Source organism: Mauremys reevesii, linkage group 2, assembly GCF_016161935.1.
Source record: "Mauremys reevesii isolate NIE-2019 linkage group 2, ASM1616193v1, whole genome shotgun sequence".
Classification (NCBI taxonomy): Eukaryota; Metazoa; Chordata; order Testudines; family Geoemydidae; genus Mauremys; species Mauremys reevesii.
Window position 1 is genome coordinate 33,842,686 of NC_052624.1, and position 17,225 is coordinate 33,859,910.

Here is a 17,225-nt window from a genome sequence, read left to right on the forward strand (position 1 = left end):
CATTGTTTCACATTGAAAAATGAAACTTTTTGTTCTGAAAATGTTGAAATGTCCTGTTTTGACAATTACAAAACTTTATTCCAATTATTTCTCAAAACAGGAAATTCATCAATACTGATCCTTTCCCACAGTTTTGGTTTTGACTACTCAATGTTGACTAATGCAGAAATATTTCATCAAAAAATTCCTGGCCAGCTCTAATTGTGAATGCAAACACTGTACACGCAGCCTCAATAACTGCCTAAGAGGCAGCATTTTTCTGAGTGCCACCTCCTGATTAGTAGTGCTGTGTGGAGAGCAATTCGCTAAAAGACAAACACAACTATACAGTATGTCTCAGGTGTATAAGAAGGGATTGTATGCAAAACAGAAACAATGAGCACCCCACAAACAAAACCTAGAGTAGCAGAATACAACTAGTTAGTAGGACATACTGTTAACTAGTATGGCACCATGATATGGTGAAATCCTCTAATCTAGAGGAAGCTTTTAGAGCCAGTGAGACACATTCAGATGTGATATAAACAATGGTGTAAGTTGCACATTGAGTATAAAGTTGGTCAGAAAATAGATGTGAGGGGTTTAAGTGGTACCTGGCTGTAGATTCCCTTTCCTTCATCTTATCTTTGCTTGTCTTAGAGGAAGCAGCATTGTCTAATGGCCTTCTGTTCTCAACTTTGCTAAAGACCTGCTATATGATTTTGGGTAAGTCACTTCACTGCTCCGTGCCTCTGTTTCCCCTCTCATTCTTTGTCTGTCTTTGCTATTTAGATTGTTAGATATTTGGGGCAGGGACTTTTCTCTCACTGTGTGTTGCACAGTGCCTCATACAACAAGGCCACGAGCTTGATTGGAGCCTCCAGGCACTACTACCATGATACAAACAATGAATAAGAACAACAATGCCCTCTTGTTGATTGCTAATCCACCTCAGTTGCCATTGCTGAATGTTACACTTGCTTTGCTAACCCACTGAATGTCAAATCAGTGCAAGCTACACAACTTTAACACTTATGCTCATTCTCTGACCACCTTAACATCCAACATGTAATTTACACTACAGTTGATTTGGTCCAGAGATTTCCATGGGAATTGAACCAACATAGTCCAGGCTGAATTTGACCCATGGTCTACAAACAGCTATCGAGCCGTGTATAATATTGATTTTCAGCAAGGCACAATCCAGTCCTCCCTCCTTATGTCAGGAGAAGGAAAGTGTTGCTAGTGTAATGAAGGATCTGTACACGATTGCTGATCGCACTGCAGTTTGCCTACTTAACCCCTTTCTGGTTTTCACATTCTGAATGTGAAGTGCTTTGGCTGTGAGCAGGCACAGTAATGCCCATGAACAGCAGCAGGTTCCTGTGCATTATGGAACAAAACTCCCCCTGCTTCAGTAGGAATGAGGTCAGGTTCATATAGTGCTATTTAAATGCTCATTAATAATAAGTAATATACATTTCCTGCTCTCACTATGTTTAAAATTCACCCCTGTGCAAAGGGCCAGAACAAGGCCCATGAGCCTGCTTAAGCCCCCTTGAGTGGCATGTGATGTGGACTTCGCACTGGTCCTCTGCACAGGAATGAACTTCACACTCAGTGTACGTGGAGGGCTCAGAAGTACCTGTGATGATTAGCTGTGCAGTCTACTCATCAGGTGATAGTCAAAACATCCTTTTTTCCCCCTGTGAGACCACTGAACCTTTCCTTCCAGAACAGATTCCTCCCACAGAGGTCATTCTGTTGCTGTGAAATTGACAAAGGTAATCCATACAGTGCTAATCTTTGTCCCTTTTCTGGATAGTTTCTGTGGCTTTGGGAGATAAATACATAAGTAATTTTAACTAATAAAGTTTCAGAGTAAAATGGGAAGTGAAGAAGAGTGTAATGCAAAAGATTAAATGGCATGCTAAAAAATCAGATGTCTCATGGAAACAGTGCTTGGCACTGACAATGATTCCTCTATAGGTAATCATACTCATTTCTTGACTTATTGATTTGCCTTGAAGAAGCTAGGGCTCTGATCCTGCAAGCACTTGCACACTTGAATAACTACTCACATGAGAAGTCCCATGGAACTCAATAGGACAACTCACCCGTGTAAAATTATTCACATACATAAGGCTTTGCAGGATCTTGGCCAGGCTTTGTATTTACTGATAGGGATGATACATTTTCCTGCTCACTTAAATTTCTACTGTAATGATGGAGGGCATTGGAGTGTTTCTCTGTCTCATTATTAACACTATAGTCTTTTATTTTATGTAATCCATAAGAAAGTAGGACCATAGCAGAACTGCAGGGCAAATGTCTCTTCTGATTATGTTTTCCATGCACTACTACTGCTGTTCATAATGCAGCACAATTCGCTTGAAGGGAGTATTCAACAGTGACAGACATTAAAATCCCTAATAATCACATCCCTGAATTTCATAAATATGCAGTACTTTTATCCAACAGAGGACAGCGGTTGTTATTAGTGAGTGACCTCTTGAAACTGTGGATTTCATTGTATTGACTCTTTAGCTAGATTAGTTATGAGGTCTGTCATAGTATAGTCTGAAACACAAAGAAAGCTTGAAATATCATATACCAGGTGAAAATATCCCATCGCCACAGCCCCCTGGCCAGCCAATCATTTCTCTCATTTTCCTTAGCGTGACATATTCCAAAAGTACAAACACGGGAGCAATTTCATAGGTGAACCTGAAATGTAGTAATGGCCATATTTTATTCTTTTTATTTAAAACATTAATTTACAACTTAAAATATCTACACAATTGTTTCCATTGTCAAACCCTGAATCTCTATTATGTATAGATACGGTATAGTGTACAGTGCAGAGAACTATATTTTGCAGTATATTTGATTACTTTCTTTCTGCCTTGAAGTTTAAATGTTTTCAACCCCACTCCTGTGAGGTGCCGAGGACTCCGTTCCCACTGACTTTAGCAGGAGTGGAGCTTGCTCAGCTTCCTGCAGGACAGGGGCTCACATTATTACAATGTATTCAAGAGCGATTGACCAGAACAAGGCCCTTCACTTCACATGCAAATGTAGTCTCATGGAAGTCAATGAGACACGGTGCATAAAGCAAGATGTGCATACAACACTTCGTAGGCCAGGAGCCTTACAAATAAACTTTGGGTCTGATCCTGCAGCCTTCGCCACCTGGATAGTCCCACTGAAACCAATGGCACTAACCCACATGAGTAAGGATTGCAAGGTCACGTTCTTTTGTCAGCAAGTCTATTTATCTAACAGCATCTGTTTGTGTCTCCATTTCACATTTTACGTATCTATGTATGCAAAACACAAAAATATTTTCCCCTTCACTTGCAGGAATTTTATCAGAGCTGTCATTTTATTTATGCGATGCATTTTTTTTATGGGAGACAACATACAAAGCAGTTTTAAAATAACATGATGTCTGTATTAAAATTTAAAAGGCAGACAAATGTTTTTCCTGCTAGTTTCACATAAAAGGCTTTCTTTTACCTACAGCTACAGCAAATACTGCAGAATCTAATTTTAAAATTAACCTAGGTAACGATAGTGGCAAATTTGGCTACTTACATATTAGTATTTGCTGTTGAAGTCAGCCAGTCTGCAGCTAATCCAACCATGTCCAGTCCAGTTGAAAGTTGATTGAAATATCTAGGATGCCCTGCATAAAATGGAAAAAATGTATCAGAAGTCTGATGAAGCAGAATGAAATTGCTTAGTACTGATTGGTGTATTTATCTCAGGATTTTTACACAATGGAAAAGCATCATCAATGTGTGAAACAAACAACAACAGATCTTTTGTAATGGGGAGATTATTTTCCCCTTCCTTATTTCAAAATAAGTAAAACAGGAACAATGAAGTAGAGGTAGGAATTATAAGATCTATCATTTGTACTGAAATTATATTGTACTGGAATTACAAGCTCTTGCCATTTGTATTGAAAATTAGCATGACGTTGCTGCACTAAAATAGCTATTCGCCGCTGCATGTGTGTCGCATGTTGTCACTGACTGTGCTTTTGCTTGGGCTCCATTTGAAAGGCACAACACACCATCTGAGGTGCTTGCCACTGCTCATAACAACATCAGTGATGAATGGCTAATGATTATAAAAGACAGGGCAAAATGAGAAAATGGAACACTTTGCTGACTGCTTTGAACATGACTCAGAGGCTGATGATTGTGCAAATATGGCATGGACTGTGGTAATATTTGTCATTTCTCCACTGTCAGAATACAATTATAAATAATTGTGATTTTAAATAAACCTGACGAAAGGGAACATTGCAGCTATGTCAGAATGATGTGTGAAAATATATTCCGTGGGCTGGGTAGTCCATTTACAAGGTTTCTCTTGCTGACTTCTGGATTTTTCTAACTTCCTGTCAGATATTATATTTCAAAAATATGCCCAGAGCTATTAAAACTGGGAATACAAATAACTCATTAGAGTTCACTTGACTAGTCATGTCCTGCCCCCCTGTTTAGAGTTACATGGCTTTGTTACCAGCAAGAATTTTGAAAGATTAACAATTACGTAAATATCATCTCATTCAAAGGAAAGTGTTCCTTCTTAGAAAATACCTGTCCTAACCCAAGGACTGCAGACTGGTACTGACCGCATGGGAAAGATAAAATACAGCACGGCGATTGAGGAAATGCAAACAAAAACCAAGAGAAAACGTGTCTCCTAGTCTCTCGTGATCTGTTATCAGGCACATACACATGGCTAAAAGAATTGTGCCGAGAATTACTCACCTGCCCCCAGCTCGCAGCACACAAAGGCTGAGTAATTGGGCTTTGTGGCTGGAAGTAAGCCTGGGTTGAGAGTTGGAAACAAAATCCAATTCCCCCCATCCCATAATCCAGGGACATAGCAGCCCACACCTTCTATGCAAGGATTGCTGACCACTGGTACAGAATAAGCACAGATTCTTGACCCCTTTCTCTGGTCAATCACCAATGCTTCCCTCTATCTTTGAAGCTGGCACAGAGCCTATTCCACTAATGCTCAGGGGGCTTCGGAACTTCCCACTATGGCTTGCATGGCTATACTGCTCCAGCCACACAAGGATTCCACAGATATTCAGCCATGTGGGAGGACCTTGCTCAGGCTCTCCGCCAGCAAGTGAATTCCAGCCTCCCCGAAGATGTGATATTCTCTGGTAGCTTTCAACAATTAAGGGTCAAATCATCTCCTCCCTCAGGAAAACTGACAGAAAGTCTGGGAAAACTCCTGGAGGTCCAGCTGGGAGTCTATGGCAAAATCCTGGGGGAAAACAGAGTTCTGGTGCATTTCTTTAGAGCCCAGTGTCTCCTGCCAATCCCTACCTCCAGTCTCCCATAACAGCACAGCTCCCTGAGGAACAATGTGCTCAACACTTTCCTCATCCACAGCTGGGCCAAACAACCCCTGCCTTTGTCGATGTTGGACAGTGTGGAACAGGATGTTCTGTAAGCTGTACTGACAGGGCTAGCCTTACTGGGGGACCTGGGGAAATTCCCACATGTTTTCATGGGGGTGATGCTGCAGAGACAGGTTCTTCCCCAGCTCTACCTGGTGCTGGCTCACCCACACTCCCTTCGAAACCACAGAGTCCTGCATATATACAGCCTTCTCACAGGGATGTCCTCAGAGCAAAGGAAGCAGGGAGAATGATGCTTTCACTTGCCATCGCTTCAGCAAAATTTGGGCCCTGCTCTCCACTTATGTGACAGGAGAGGAGATAATCTGACTCTAATCATAGATGCTTGTATTTCTCCATTATTGGGACTGCTTAAGGTCCTAGAGAGACTGTACAGTTCTTTCACCCTATTGGATGGCCGAAATAAATTCTAGTGTCATTTAAACCTTGACCATATAAGCAGATCTTGCTTGAGGCATTAGTAAAAAGCAGTAGAATAGTGCTCTCCTACCTCAATGCATGGCTATCAACATTGTTTTGAAACTAACTGAAAGAGGGGACTGTAAGTAATCCGAATCTGGGGTGGGTTCAAGGGGAAACAAGGGAATACCACTGTCTGCTGGATTTATTAACTTAAAAATAGATAATTTGGACATATTTCTCTGTCACCCAAGGAGCTCAATGCATGATAAAGACACTAATCAAGCTGCAAAGCACACCTGTGAAATCGGGAAGCCCCAGTACTATCCTCATCTTACAGATGGACAAACTGATGTAAGTGATGTGCCCATGGTAACACATGAGCCAGAGTCAGAGCAAGCAATATAACAACAGAGCACTGATAGCCCCAGCGGACAGCACTTTCACCCTTTGCATTCTCTGTTATTTATTTACAGTCTTCTGTTGCCTAATACAGACACACACACAGAGCCATTGGTAGTCATTCTGCTTTGTAAATCAACCTGCTCTGGCTACCTTCATGAACCTTTTGTATTTACTACCTGCTAACTAGCAAATAGCACCGACCAAAAGCAATGCTGGACAAACACTAGTTCTTAGTCTGCTCACTGTCTGGAATCTCCATTACTTTTAAAACTCCAGCAAACTCTGGAAATTGAATTGCAACGCTACATACACCAGTATTCCCAGAAGCTGAATTTTAATTGAACAAACATAAGAATTTGGATCAGACGCACCTGTACCGACGCACTTATCCAGTCAAGAAGCAGGGGAAAATACCACGTGACATATCTAACCAATCGCAATTAAGCAATACACAGTGAATTTTTAATATTGATAATCAACCGATAGAGTAAACAACTGGAGAAGATAGGCCTCAGGAATAAAGCCTGGGAAACCGGATCCGGCTGCAGAATAGGAGGCTTAATTAATCAATTAAATTGTTTATTACCAAGCTTTCCCCCAGGAAAGCTCATGCTCCAATAGGTCTGTTAGTCTATAAGGTGCCACAGGACTTTGCTGTTATTACCAATTGTTTCCTCTGAGCCCTTAGCAAGCACATGCACAAGCACATCTACTCTGCTTAGCTAAAGATCCGAAGGCTGCTTCAGGGTGATTTCTCGAGGATCAGATTCTAAATTCACCCAGCAGCTCAGAACCCTCTCTACTAAGCGGCGGCGGCTGCTGCTAAAATACCCGGCTCCTCTGGTTAGAGATCCAGCCTTAACCCCTCTATTGAGCTAGCACACGGGAAGTGCGGGGCTGGAGGGAGGCAGGCAGGCGTTCCTGCTGCAGAAAATGGTCTCTCTAGCTGAGCAGATGAGCTCCGAGGCTCAGCAAGGGGCTGCTGGGCAGACGTCTCGGGATCCCGTTCGGAGGGTGAACCGAGCCTCAGTCTAACTGACTTGCCCTCATCTAGACACTCCCCCGAAAACCTGAACGGAGCAAAGCACGTTCTTTGGTCGGACTCCCCCCGTCTGTTTGACACAGGCGCTTTTTCGTAATTCTGGGCGGATGCCCGGTGCCTTTGTCTATTGCGTGTAGAGCTGCATACGGGCGATGTTTAGCTGTGGTGCTGGACCGTTGCCACAACAGTCGTGACAAAAAGCTCCAGAAAGTTACAGTGTTTCCAACCCTGCCGTGCCTTGTGTATTTGCCTCACACCGCATATTGCGGTCAGACTCGCTACTTACATCCTGTATTCATGGCACAGCGACCCTTTCACCCGCAACTGCAACGATTTCGTCGCACAACTCAAAGTACATCACACGGGGGAAAGGGCTTTGGTGTAAACGTAGAGCCAGCCTGAGATTCGTAGCAAGAAGCCTCCTAATAGCAGCGAAATGACAATTGTTTTACGAGGCTAAATAGCATTACTATTCAAACGAGACAGGTAATAATACAGGCATGTATACGTGAAACGTGCAAACGAAATCCGACTGCCAGTTTCTTGCGGCTGCTTTGCCATGCCTGACATTTTGGAAGAACCCAGAGGGTACTACACTCCCGATTAGCGATACTGAGCGGACATGGATAGCCCGGAGCCAATGAATCATATCAGGGGGATACAATCACACTCAGAGGGTGTCTGGAGTTGCATTCTCTTGGTCCCGTTTTCTTCTACAACCAGGGTACTAGCCTGACCACTTGCTGGGTGAAACTAAAAGAAGCCCTAGCAAACAGCTTTATTTAAAATAAATAAACAAATAAATGTTTTAATTTTTTAAATGGTCATTGCAGTCATTTGAACTTTTAAAATGTAATTTTAAGTATAATTCTTCTGTATATTTTAACTACAAATGGGGAAATTTCCCCACATTTCTATGGCACAACGGAAAGAGTAACATTATTTTGAAGGAATTGTATATGTACACTTCACAGTAATTTTATTGCGTCGATATGCACTGAAGCGTAATGCAAATTGCACCTGTATACTAGTAGAGCGAGCCTAACAAATCCTAGCTGAATCGTGTTCAAGTGTTTGATCGAAACCAGTTAAACAGTGGTTTCCTATGCCATATTGCGACACCAGACCAGGAGTTCCACAACTACTTCAATGATTTCCTATGTATGTTGCCCGGATATTTTTTGGGAAGCTTTGGTAACATCAGAATCAAACAGTAAAAACACCGGACCGACCCTGTCCCTTTGAAGTCACTGGGGGTTTTGCCAAAGACTCCAGTGGATCAGGATCGGGTCTATTCCACTCCATCCGATTTGTTAAAAGGCTACCAGCCGTGTTTCCCGCAGTCTGCACAGCCGATAGGCACATCACATTATCGTCTCCTTCAGATTTTTGGACCCACATTTTGAAAGGATTTATACTATTAAAAAAATATTTCCCCAGCAATTCAAATGCCAGTGGGAGCTTCTCGAACCCTTGTTTTCTCTACAAATGGTTCTTTTAAATAACAGTATAAGAGAGGCTAAAGGCAGCCTCAGTTTTCTGTTTATTCCGTGGGAAGTTAATTAGCTGGGTCCACACTAGAATTTGCTGAATTCTGTTTAGTATCACTGAGAATATCATTTTCATGTGGCAGGTTGCCTAAGTGGAGATAACGACATGAGCAGGGACAAATGGTGCTGTCTCTGGACAGATCAGAACTAACTGGAATATTTTTTGGTCATGACAATAACAAAAATAGCCATTAAACAAGCTCCTATTTTTCATGCTTAGAATCCAGTGGGAAAAACCATGTTTTCTGCGTTCCATTGCGCCAGATTCTCCTATTTTTACACGGAGCCCAGGAGTGGGCAGCCAGATCGCGTTCTCCGGGAAAAAGGGATTGTTCATTCTCTGCACCCAGCCTTTTTAGACTGTGTGGAGATGTGGAAGTCAAAGCCAGGGCTATGTGATGCAAAGCCGAAGCACCAGCTCTCGATCCGCTTGGCACACAGGAGAGTTGGTGGCCTCTTGTATAAATAACATCGCTTCAACACACAGCTGTCTGCTCAGAACTTCTATTAGTGTGGTTCTTATGGCAATTTTAGTTGACAAATTAATTGCTTCTTTTCTCCCCACCCCACCAGTCAACGGTAACACTTTCTTCTTAGAAGAGCTCTGCTTCAGGGGCCCTATCCTGCATTCCTTGTGAACTGAGCACTCATTGGGGGGACTGCAGGGAGTGGATTCTGTTACGTCGGTGTAAATTTGGGTTTACATTTGTTTATCTCCGAATTCATACCGCTATAACAGAGCGCGGAATTTGGTCCCCATTAGCGGGTTAGGATGGAAGAGCGTAAAGAATGGAAGACGGGGGCCCAAAATGTGCTCGATGTAAAAATTAAGTGCGAAAAGAGCCACAGGGGTGGGAGAATGCTATTTTCGTAGCGATTGATATATACAGGTTCCACCATTGACAGGGACAATTCATTTCAATCAGGAAGAATGTATATTGTTGTATTTATACTGTAACACTGTACATTTCACGTAGGAAAATATTAAGAGCGCCAAGAAATAGTTTTCTGTCTTTCATCTACTGTTATGTATTTACAAATTACAATAACTGCTTGAAGCCACACAGGGTAATATTCTATCCCCGCTTCACCGGACTTTCCAAGGATCAGCAAGTGACATGTTAAAACACAGTAAAAAAAATCACACATACTAGAATCTCAGCATGCCTGTTACCTGTTTTGATTGCATATTTTAGAGTTGTTCTGCAGTTCAACAAAATTTCTTCCAAGGTCTGTGGTTGATCTGCCAGTTCCCAATTATATTCCTGAAGAAGCTCATTTGGGTAATGGAAATCAATAACCTTTGTTGATCTATCAAAACTTTTCACCACATACTGAAGCAAAATATCCATAACATCTTGTAGGAAAGACAGAGTTGTTATTTCCCCATTGCACGCCGGCAGAAGATCTGAGGGGGGAATTACATGAAATGTCAGCTCCAGTTTATTGTTTAATTTAATGTACAGATTTTTGACACAATCTCGCCCTCACTGACTTTGGGGCTTTTCTATTGGCTTCAATGAGCGGAGGATCGGGGTTTTTAATTTGTTAAGCAACCCGAGGAGACCTCATTTCAAAAATATGTTTTTCTAGGAGATAGGTCAAGCTCTAAATTCATTGTTAACTAGAAATGTGTGTGGAAAAATGCATTTTATGGCCGATTTTAAAAACATTGGAAAAAAGAAAGAAAAAAGAAAAAGAAAGAACGAAAAGAGTTTCAGGGAAAAATAGGTAAATACCTGTACTGTAAATGACACAAGTGGAAGACCCAGAAGAGCATCACAATAAAATAGCTTCTTTGTGTTTGGTTAAATGGGAGGGTTGCAATACCTTAGTGATGCTTGAATGCCTTTCCGTGAAACAATACGTTATGCTCTGATTTATTCATGTTTATTTATTTATATTTGTATCTTTATTTAAACCGAATTGTGCAGGAAACCCCTATTTCTTGTGACTGTATCTTTGTAGCCCTGTAGCGGTTAAATATGTAGGAGATTATCAAGGCTGCTTGCTGTCCATTGACCCCACGGGCCAGGAGAAGGGAACCCTGCGGAGCTGGTGGTTCGAATGGGACCATTTCTCACCAGCACATCCCCCTTGGGGTCTGGGGTATCTACTGGAGCAGAAAGACTGAGCTGTTCATTCATTAATATGGCAAGAATGTCTGGAATTAAAAATCGTGAGCCCGGCTGGCTTCGTATTTCTCAACAAAAGCTGCCGTCAGTCTTCCTCGGGCAGCGCAGCTTAGAGGCCAAGCCAGTCCGAATATCTTACTGGTGTTTTAGAAAAGTTTGTCATCTAGCCTATCCCACAGGGAAACCCTTCTTCTGAGTGTACACCCCCTCGGCTTTAACGGCAGAGCCATTGCACAGCAAGCCCAGACAGACCCGATTGCGGAGCAATATTGAGCAATATTGCGTTTACACGGACACATATCTATATAGATAATCCCAATTTCTGTGCTGTCCATATAGCCCCATCCCAAACCTTCCTTCGTGCAGTCATGCTGTGCTAGAATAGTCCTGACAATTTCTATCATTTAGCTCGTCTGTGGGTCTCCACCCCTTGTGTGTATGAGAGATCTGCCCCTAGGGTTAGGGTGGGCTGAGAAAGCCCAGCAGCTGAGAAGTCGGAGGAATGGCTTTCCATGCCTACTTTTAAGCTCACACGCGGTACCGTTACCTGTTGAGTGTAAAAATGCATAATTAATATCCGCTTTCTGGCAGCTACAGGGCTTGTTGTTGCAGGTACAGGCCGCTGTCTTCTCCGCTGAGCCGAGGTCCTCCTTCGCCCCGGTTTCCATGGGCTTTTCTCCATCCCCATACAGCAAAGCTAACAATGGCACAAAAGACGCAGCCTAAATACATCAGCTCTTAAAACACAGGGACTGGACTGCAGTCCCCGCCGCGATCCGCTACCCCTCTCTGCCAGCACAAAAGGACTTAGAATCCCTCCAAGGTCCCTCAGGTGGCTGCGAATTCTTTTTTGCTTATTGCCCATTTTCATGCAATTTGCTACCACTGGTTTCCCTCGCTTACCGCAGAGTTTGGTTCCAATTCCTCCCGTAAACTTTTGGGCAGCCTGGCACCACGCTTTCGCTGGAAGAGAAAAAGGGCTGTGTAAATGATCCGGGCTGTACCATACCTTCTGTAGGGTCATCTCAGAAACGGCGTGGCTCAGGTGTCCTGGTCTTGCTCCAGGCTGGATGCCTGGGGGGGAACTGTCCCTCCTGTCTAACTTTCAGAACTCGAAGAGCAAACACATCCCGGGTAACACAGAACACAACTTCCTTAATATCTCCCAAGACAGCACAACCCTTCCCCTCCCTCTCGCCTTCCTCTCCCGCCCCAAAGAGACCCCCCCAGCCAGGTAAATGCCCCTCTGGAGTAGACTCAGGTTTATGTTGGCGTCGCTCCTTCCTGCCCTGGAGAATCCTGCGGCACCTTGGTCCAGCTCTAGCTGGATCCAAGGCTTTACAATGAAGCTGCCCTGCAACCCAGCTCTGGGTCCCGAGTCCCTTGCGAAGTCCGAGGCGAGCTGGGACAGCTGCGTTTCTCTTTGCCAGCGCTGCCCTGGGCGGTGTCTGGAGTATCTCTAGGCGATTATTCGTTGCCTCATCCGCATCCAAGTGTGCGCTCGGTTGCTGGTCAGGACGGACCGCGATGAACTGGCCAGCCGGTCTCCAGCCCGCTTGGCTGCAGGCAGGGAATGGGATGCGGGGCGCAGGTAGCGCTGGGAGCCCATCCCGGGCCGGGGCTGGGAACTTTCCTGCGGCTGGTGGAGGAGCCAGCGCTGCTCCGCGCTCCTACCTGTGCCGGGGTTCTCCGCGTCCCCCGAGCCCTCCTCGGAGCCGAAGGACCAAAAGCCGGAGCCTGGCGTTGCCATCTGCGGAGCTGCCAGCAGTGCCTAGGAGCCGGCGAGCTGCGAGGAGCTGTGTAGGAGGGAGAGTCCCAGCGCGGGAGCGTCCCCGTGTGCGAGTGTCCCCGTGTGCAAGCGCCAGGCAGCGTGCGCCGGCGCCAAGAGAGGCAGCGGCGCCCTGCCGCTCCCTGGGGGCTCCGCAGAGAGGGAGGCTGGAAGCAGCCGGGCTGCGGGCCGGGGAGACGGGGCTGGCCGCGGGAAGTGGGGCAGGGAGTGGGGCGGGGACGCTAGGCGCTCTCCATGGTGCCGATCCGCTCCCTCTCCAGCCCCGCGCGTCTCTCGGCCAAACGGGGGTCACTGTGGCTCCGCTTTTATCCGGCTGGAGCCCTCGGCCCGCCCGGGTGCCCTGGGGCGGGGGAAGGGCGGTGCGCGGAGTCACGACTCCCCTGGAGCTGCTGCTGCTGCTGCTGCCTGGGAGCTGCTCTTGGCCACGCGCTGGCTCTGTGCAGAGCTCAGCTGCGGGGCCGGCCCGGGGACGGGGGAGGCTGGGCTTGCTGGGACGCCTGCCAGGTCCTTAGCACAGCCACGCTTGCTCCGGGAGCCGGGCGCGCCCCACGCGAGCTGTGTCCAGGTAGCTTCAGGGGGGACTGGGGAGAAAGACCCGGCAGCTCGAGGGAGGCACTTGAAGGCTAGAGGCTGGCACAGGGGCAAGCTGAGGAGCACAGAGGAACCGATTAGGGGGAGTCCCCGGGCTGGCGATCCCACGCATGTCCGGCTCTCGGGGGCCCTGGCCTGACGGGGATCACATTTCATTCAAGGCCGGAGGGCAGGGGACTGAGCGAGCTGATGTTTTGGCGTCCGTGGCACGGGTCTGATCTCGCAGCCTGGCCTCCACCGCCACCGAGGGGATGTGCCCAAAGACACAGAGACCCAACCTCGGGCTATTTCTAGGCCTCCCTGATTCAGTTCATCCATTTACGCCGGGCCCAGCCCCATGCCCCCAGTGTCACGGAAACGCAGCTGGACATGCACGGCCCTTTGTGTGTGGCTCCGGAGAGCGGCTACAACGTGAGCCTTTTCTGCGCCTGCCACACAGCGAGGCGATAGCCGGAGACACGGGCTGCGGGATTGTTAATCAGCGGCTCTGTTAGCCCAGAAACGCCATCGGGTTGCAGACCGATGTGTCTATTCATCTCCCTTTGGTGACAACCCCCAGATCAGCTGGGTAGCCGCCAGCCAAGCCAATGATCTGGAAGGTGGATCGGTCTCGCTCCAGTTCATCACACCCCGTCTGTCTGCTCGGCTCCACGCAGAGGCCGCCGGGGTAAATCGGTTCAGACTCGGCGCACACCCCATTCTCTGGGCCCGCCCGCGGAGCCGGCCAGAGCAAAGGGCAGCAGCACGTAGCGGGAGCCGAGCGCCAGGCCTGCATCCCCCACGCCCTCCGGCCCTCGCAGGCCTGCAGGGGGCGCCGAGACTGGAGCTGCCCGAGTCCCAGGAGTGGGGCCTGGCAGCGGGAGGAGGGGGCCCCACACGTCCCGGCCCTGCGGCTGGGCACGGCGGGAGTGAAGCCAGACGTTCACTGTGGGGCTTGGCTGCAAGGGCCTTTGGCTCAGGCTCCGCCTGTCTAAAAGCCACACGCGAACCAGCCCGCCCCGGCGTCCCGCGGCTCGTCCCGCACCTGGGGGAGCAGAGCAACCCTCAGGCCGTGCTGGGGATCACCGTCCCTCAGCCCCGCCGGGGAAGTGCTGGAGCGGCCCCGCAAGGAGCAATCGCGGGTGCTGCTGAAATCGCTCCAACCAGCCCGGCGGTGGCCGCGCAGCTACTCCCTCGTCCCCCTCCTTTAAAACCTGCATGTGGAAGGGGCTGGGGGGGAAGCCAGTGCCCAGGGGGAGGGGTAGCTCAGTGGTTTGAGCTTTGGTCTGCTAAACCCGGGGGTGTGAGCTCAATCCTTGAGGGGGCCACTTAGCAATTTAGTTGGGAATTGGTCCTGCTTTGAGCAGGGGGTTGGACTAGATGATCTCCTGAGGTCCCTTACAACCCTAATAATCTATGATTCTATGCTTTGTCTGCTCCAGGCCTGCAAGTTAAGTACAACGCTGAGTGGTCCACTGGTGACCTGGGGTTGCCAGATGTCTGGTTTTCCACCAGAACGGCAGTTGAAAAGGGGCCCTGGTGAAGGTGCTGACTGGGCAGTTAGAAGTCCGGTTGGGGGTGCTAAGGCAGGCAGGGGCGGCCCCAGCACGCCAAGCGCATGCTTGGGGCAGCATGCTGTGGGGGGTGCTCTGCTGGTCGCCGGGAGGGCGGCAAGCGGCTCTGGTGGACCTCCTGCAGACGTGCCTGCGGAGGGTCCGCTGGTCCCGCAGCTTCAGTGGAGCATCCACAGGCACGTCTGCGGGAGGTCCACGGGAGCCGCAGGATCAGCGACTGGCAGAGCGCCCCCTGCGGTGTGCCGCCATGTTTGGGGTGGTGAAATGGCTAGAGCTGCCGCTGAAGGCAGGCTCCCTGGGGAAGTGCTGGAGCGGCCCCAGAAGGAGCAATCGCGGGTGCTGCTGAAATCACTGCAACCATCCTGGCAGGGCGGGGCCGCCCTGGTCATCTCGCTGTGCTGGGAGACGGGGCTTGGGCGGCTCTCGGCCCTGTGCAGCGCAGCATGCGGCCCAATCTCCAGAGGTGGCCGCTTAGCTCCTCCCTCGCCCCTGCCCCATGGGATTCGCGGAAGCAGCATCATGTCCTCCCTCCGGCTCCTACACCTAAGGGCAGCCAGGGGGCTCCAAGTGCCAGCTCCACAGCACCCATTGGCCAGGAATTGTGGGGATGGTGCCTGCAGATGGGGCAGTGCGCAGAGTCGCCTGGCTGTGCCTCTGCTTAGGAGTCAGAGGGGGGAAATGACACTGCTTACAGGAGCTGCCTGAGGTAAGCATCACCTGGAGCCTGCACCCCTAACCCCCCCATGCCCCAACTCCCTGCCCCAGCCTTTATCTCCCTCCTGCCCTCCAAACCCTCATTACCCCCTCCCGTATCCCAACCCACTGCCTCAGCCTGGAGCCCTCTCCCACATCCTGAACTCCTCTTTTCTGGCCTCACCCCAGAACCCGCATACTCAGTCCAGAGCCCATTCTCCCTTCCACACCCCAACCCCCGCCTCAGGCCAGAGCCCCCTCTTGCACCCTGAACTCCTAATTTCTGCCCCCCCCAAGGCTGCACCCCCAGCTGGAGCCCTCACCCCCTCCCAACACCAACCCCCTGAGCCAGCTCAGTGAAAACGAGTGACAGGGAGGGGAGATGTAGTGAGTGGGGGTGGGGCCTCAGAGGAGGGGTGGGGGGGGGCAGAGCAAGGGTGTTCGGTTTTATGTGTGTAGAAAGTTGGCAACCTTACGCAGGGAGCCAGCCTGTGCTTGCACTGAGTGGTTAGAGATGGGCTCTAACAGACCATGCCAAGGACCCAGCACAATAAAACCTCTGTCCCGCACAACCCAACACTTCTGTAACTCTACGCGGTTATCATAACTTTGTGCCTTAGGATAAGGACCGTGGCAAACAGGTACCTCTGAGACAGCGCAGAGCTCACAGCCTACAGATGATCCGCCTTATGGCAGCTTTTTGGGCATCTCCTTCTTTCCTCATCTCTTTCTAGTTACAGGCACTTGGGCAGTAAAAGTCCATCTTTAGGAGCGTCCTATGGAAAGTCTCTGTCACAGGCCTTCTTTTCCCTGCCCCTCTTGTCACACTAGCACCTTGCATGGCATTGCAGGCGTGAAATTGACAGCCACCAGCTGTTCTCTGTGTGGGCAATCAACACAGACATGCACCCTAGTTGTTTCCTGAAGTGTTCTCTAGAATCTTCTTGGGAAGAGGCCGACCCGCGCTCTGTTCTGCAGATACATCTCAGGCCCAGCCTTTTAATCCTGCCAGCATGGTAGATAGTTTAAGCAACCCCCCTGTATGTGGAGACTCTGGACAGGGGAGACTCTGGACAGGGGAGAGGTAGGGTGAAATTGTGTTTAGTCTGCTCTGCCCAACATCATGATTTTTCCATCCACAGAGCAAATCTTAGAGAGAACTGGAGGGCGAGCAGGATGGAGACGGTGCCAGGGCTAGAAGCTAAGGCTACCCCTTTGTTGATAGGCCTCACTCACCTAATGCTCAGTTCAATGGAGGGTCTTACTGCATCTTGACTTGCACCCACTCCCCTTTTGGTAGACCCAGGTATTAATCCATGCAGCGGTGCTAACTAATAACATTCTAGGCGTTGGTCTTACTGAAATGCCTTCATCAGTTTAGAGAATAGCCTGACGGGAAAAGAAAGACTATCAGCCCTGTGGTTTCTTTCTGTGAAATAACAGATCTACTTTGATCCCTCCCAATTTCCAGCGGATGCCCCCATGTAAGGCAATGTGGAGGAAATACCAAACTGAGTTTCAATGTAAAGTGACTGCTCTTCTCTCCTCTACTCCTGTCTCAGTCCACCCCCACCCACACACACCCGTGATTGCACCTCTGCTAGGAGTAATTCAAATGCAGCCAAGCCTGTCCC

At 48.5% G+C, this 17,225-nt stretch overlaps 1 protein-coding gene across 2 annotated transcripts in view; it reads right to left on the reverse strand.

Annotated features, from left to right (window-relative positions):
* The window catches only part of GAD2 (glutamate decarboxylase 2), a 56,322-nt gene extending 42,396 nt beyond the window's left edge, over nucleotides 1-13,926 (reverse strand). For both annotated transcript variants that reach the window (XM_039523758.1, XM_039523759.1), the window contains exons 1-6: nucleotides 12,640-13,926; nucleotides 11,869-11,928; nucleotides 11,513-11,662; nucleotides 10,005-10,238; nucleotides 3,577-3,667; nucleotides 2,594-2,706 (exon numbers count right to left, since the gene is read on the reverse strand). In XM_039523758.1, coding sequence (XP_039379692.1) covers nucleotides 2,594-2,706; nucleotides 3,577-3,667; nucleotides 10,005-10,238; nucleotides 11,513-11,662; nucleotides 11,869-11,928; nucleotides 12,640-12,715 — 724 coding nt within the window. In that variant the 5' untranslated portion in view covers nucleotides 12,716-13,926. The remainder of the gene's footprint in view (nucleotides 1-2,593; nucleotides 2,707-3,576; nucleotides 3,668-10,004; nucleotides 10,239-11,512; nucleotides 11,663-11,868; nucleotides 11,929-12,639) is intronic.
* Between the last annotated feature and the right edge of the window lie 3,299 nt (nucleotides 13,927-17,225).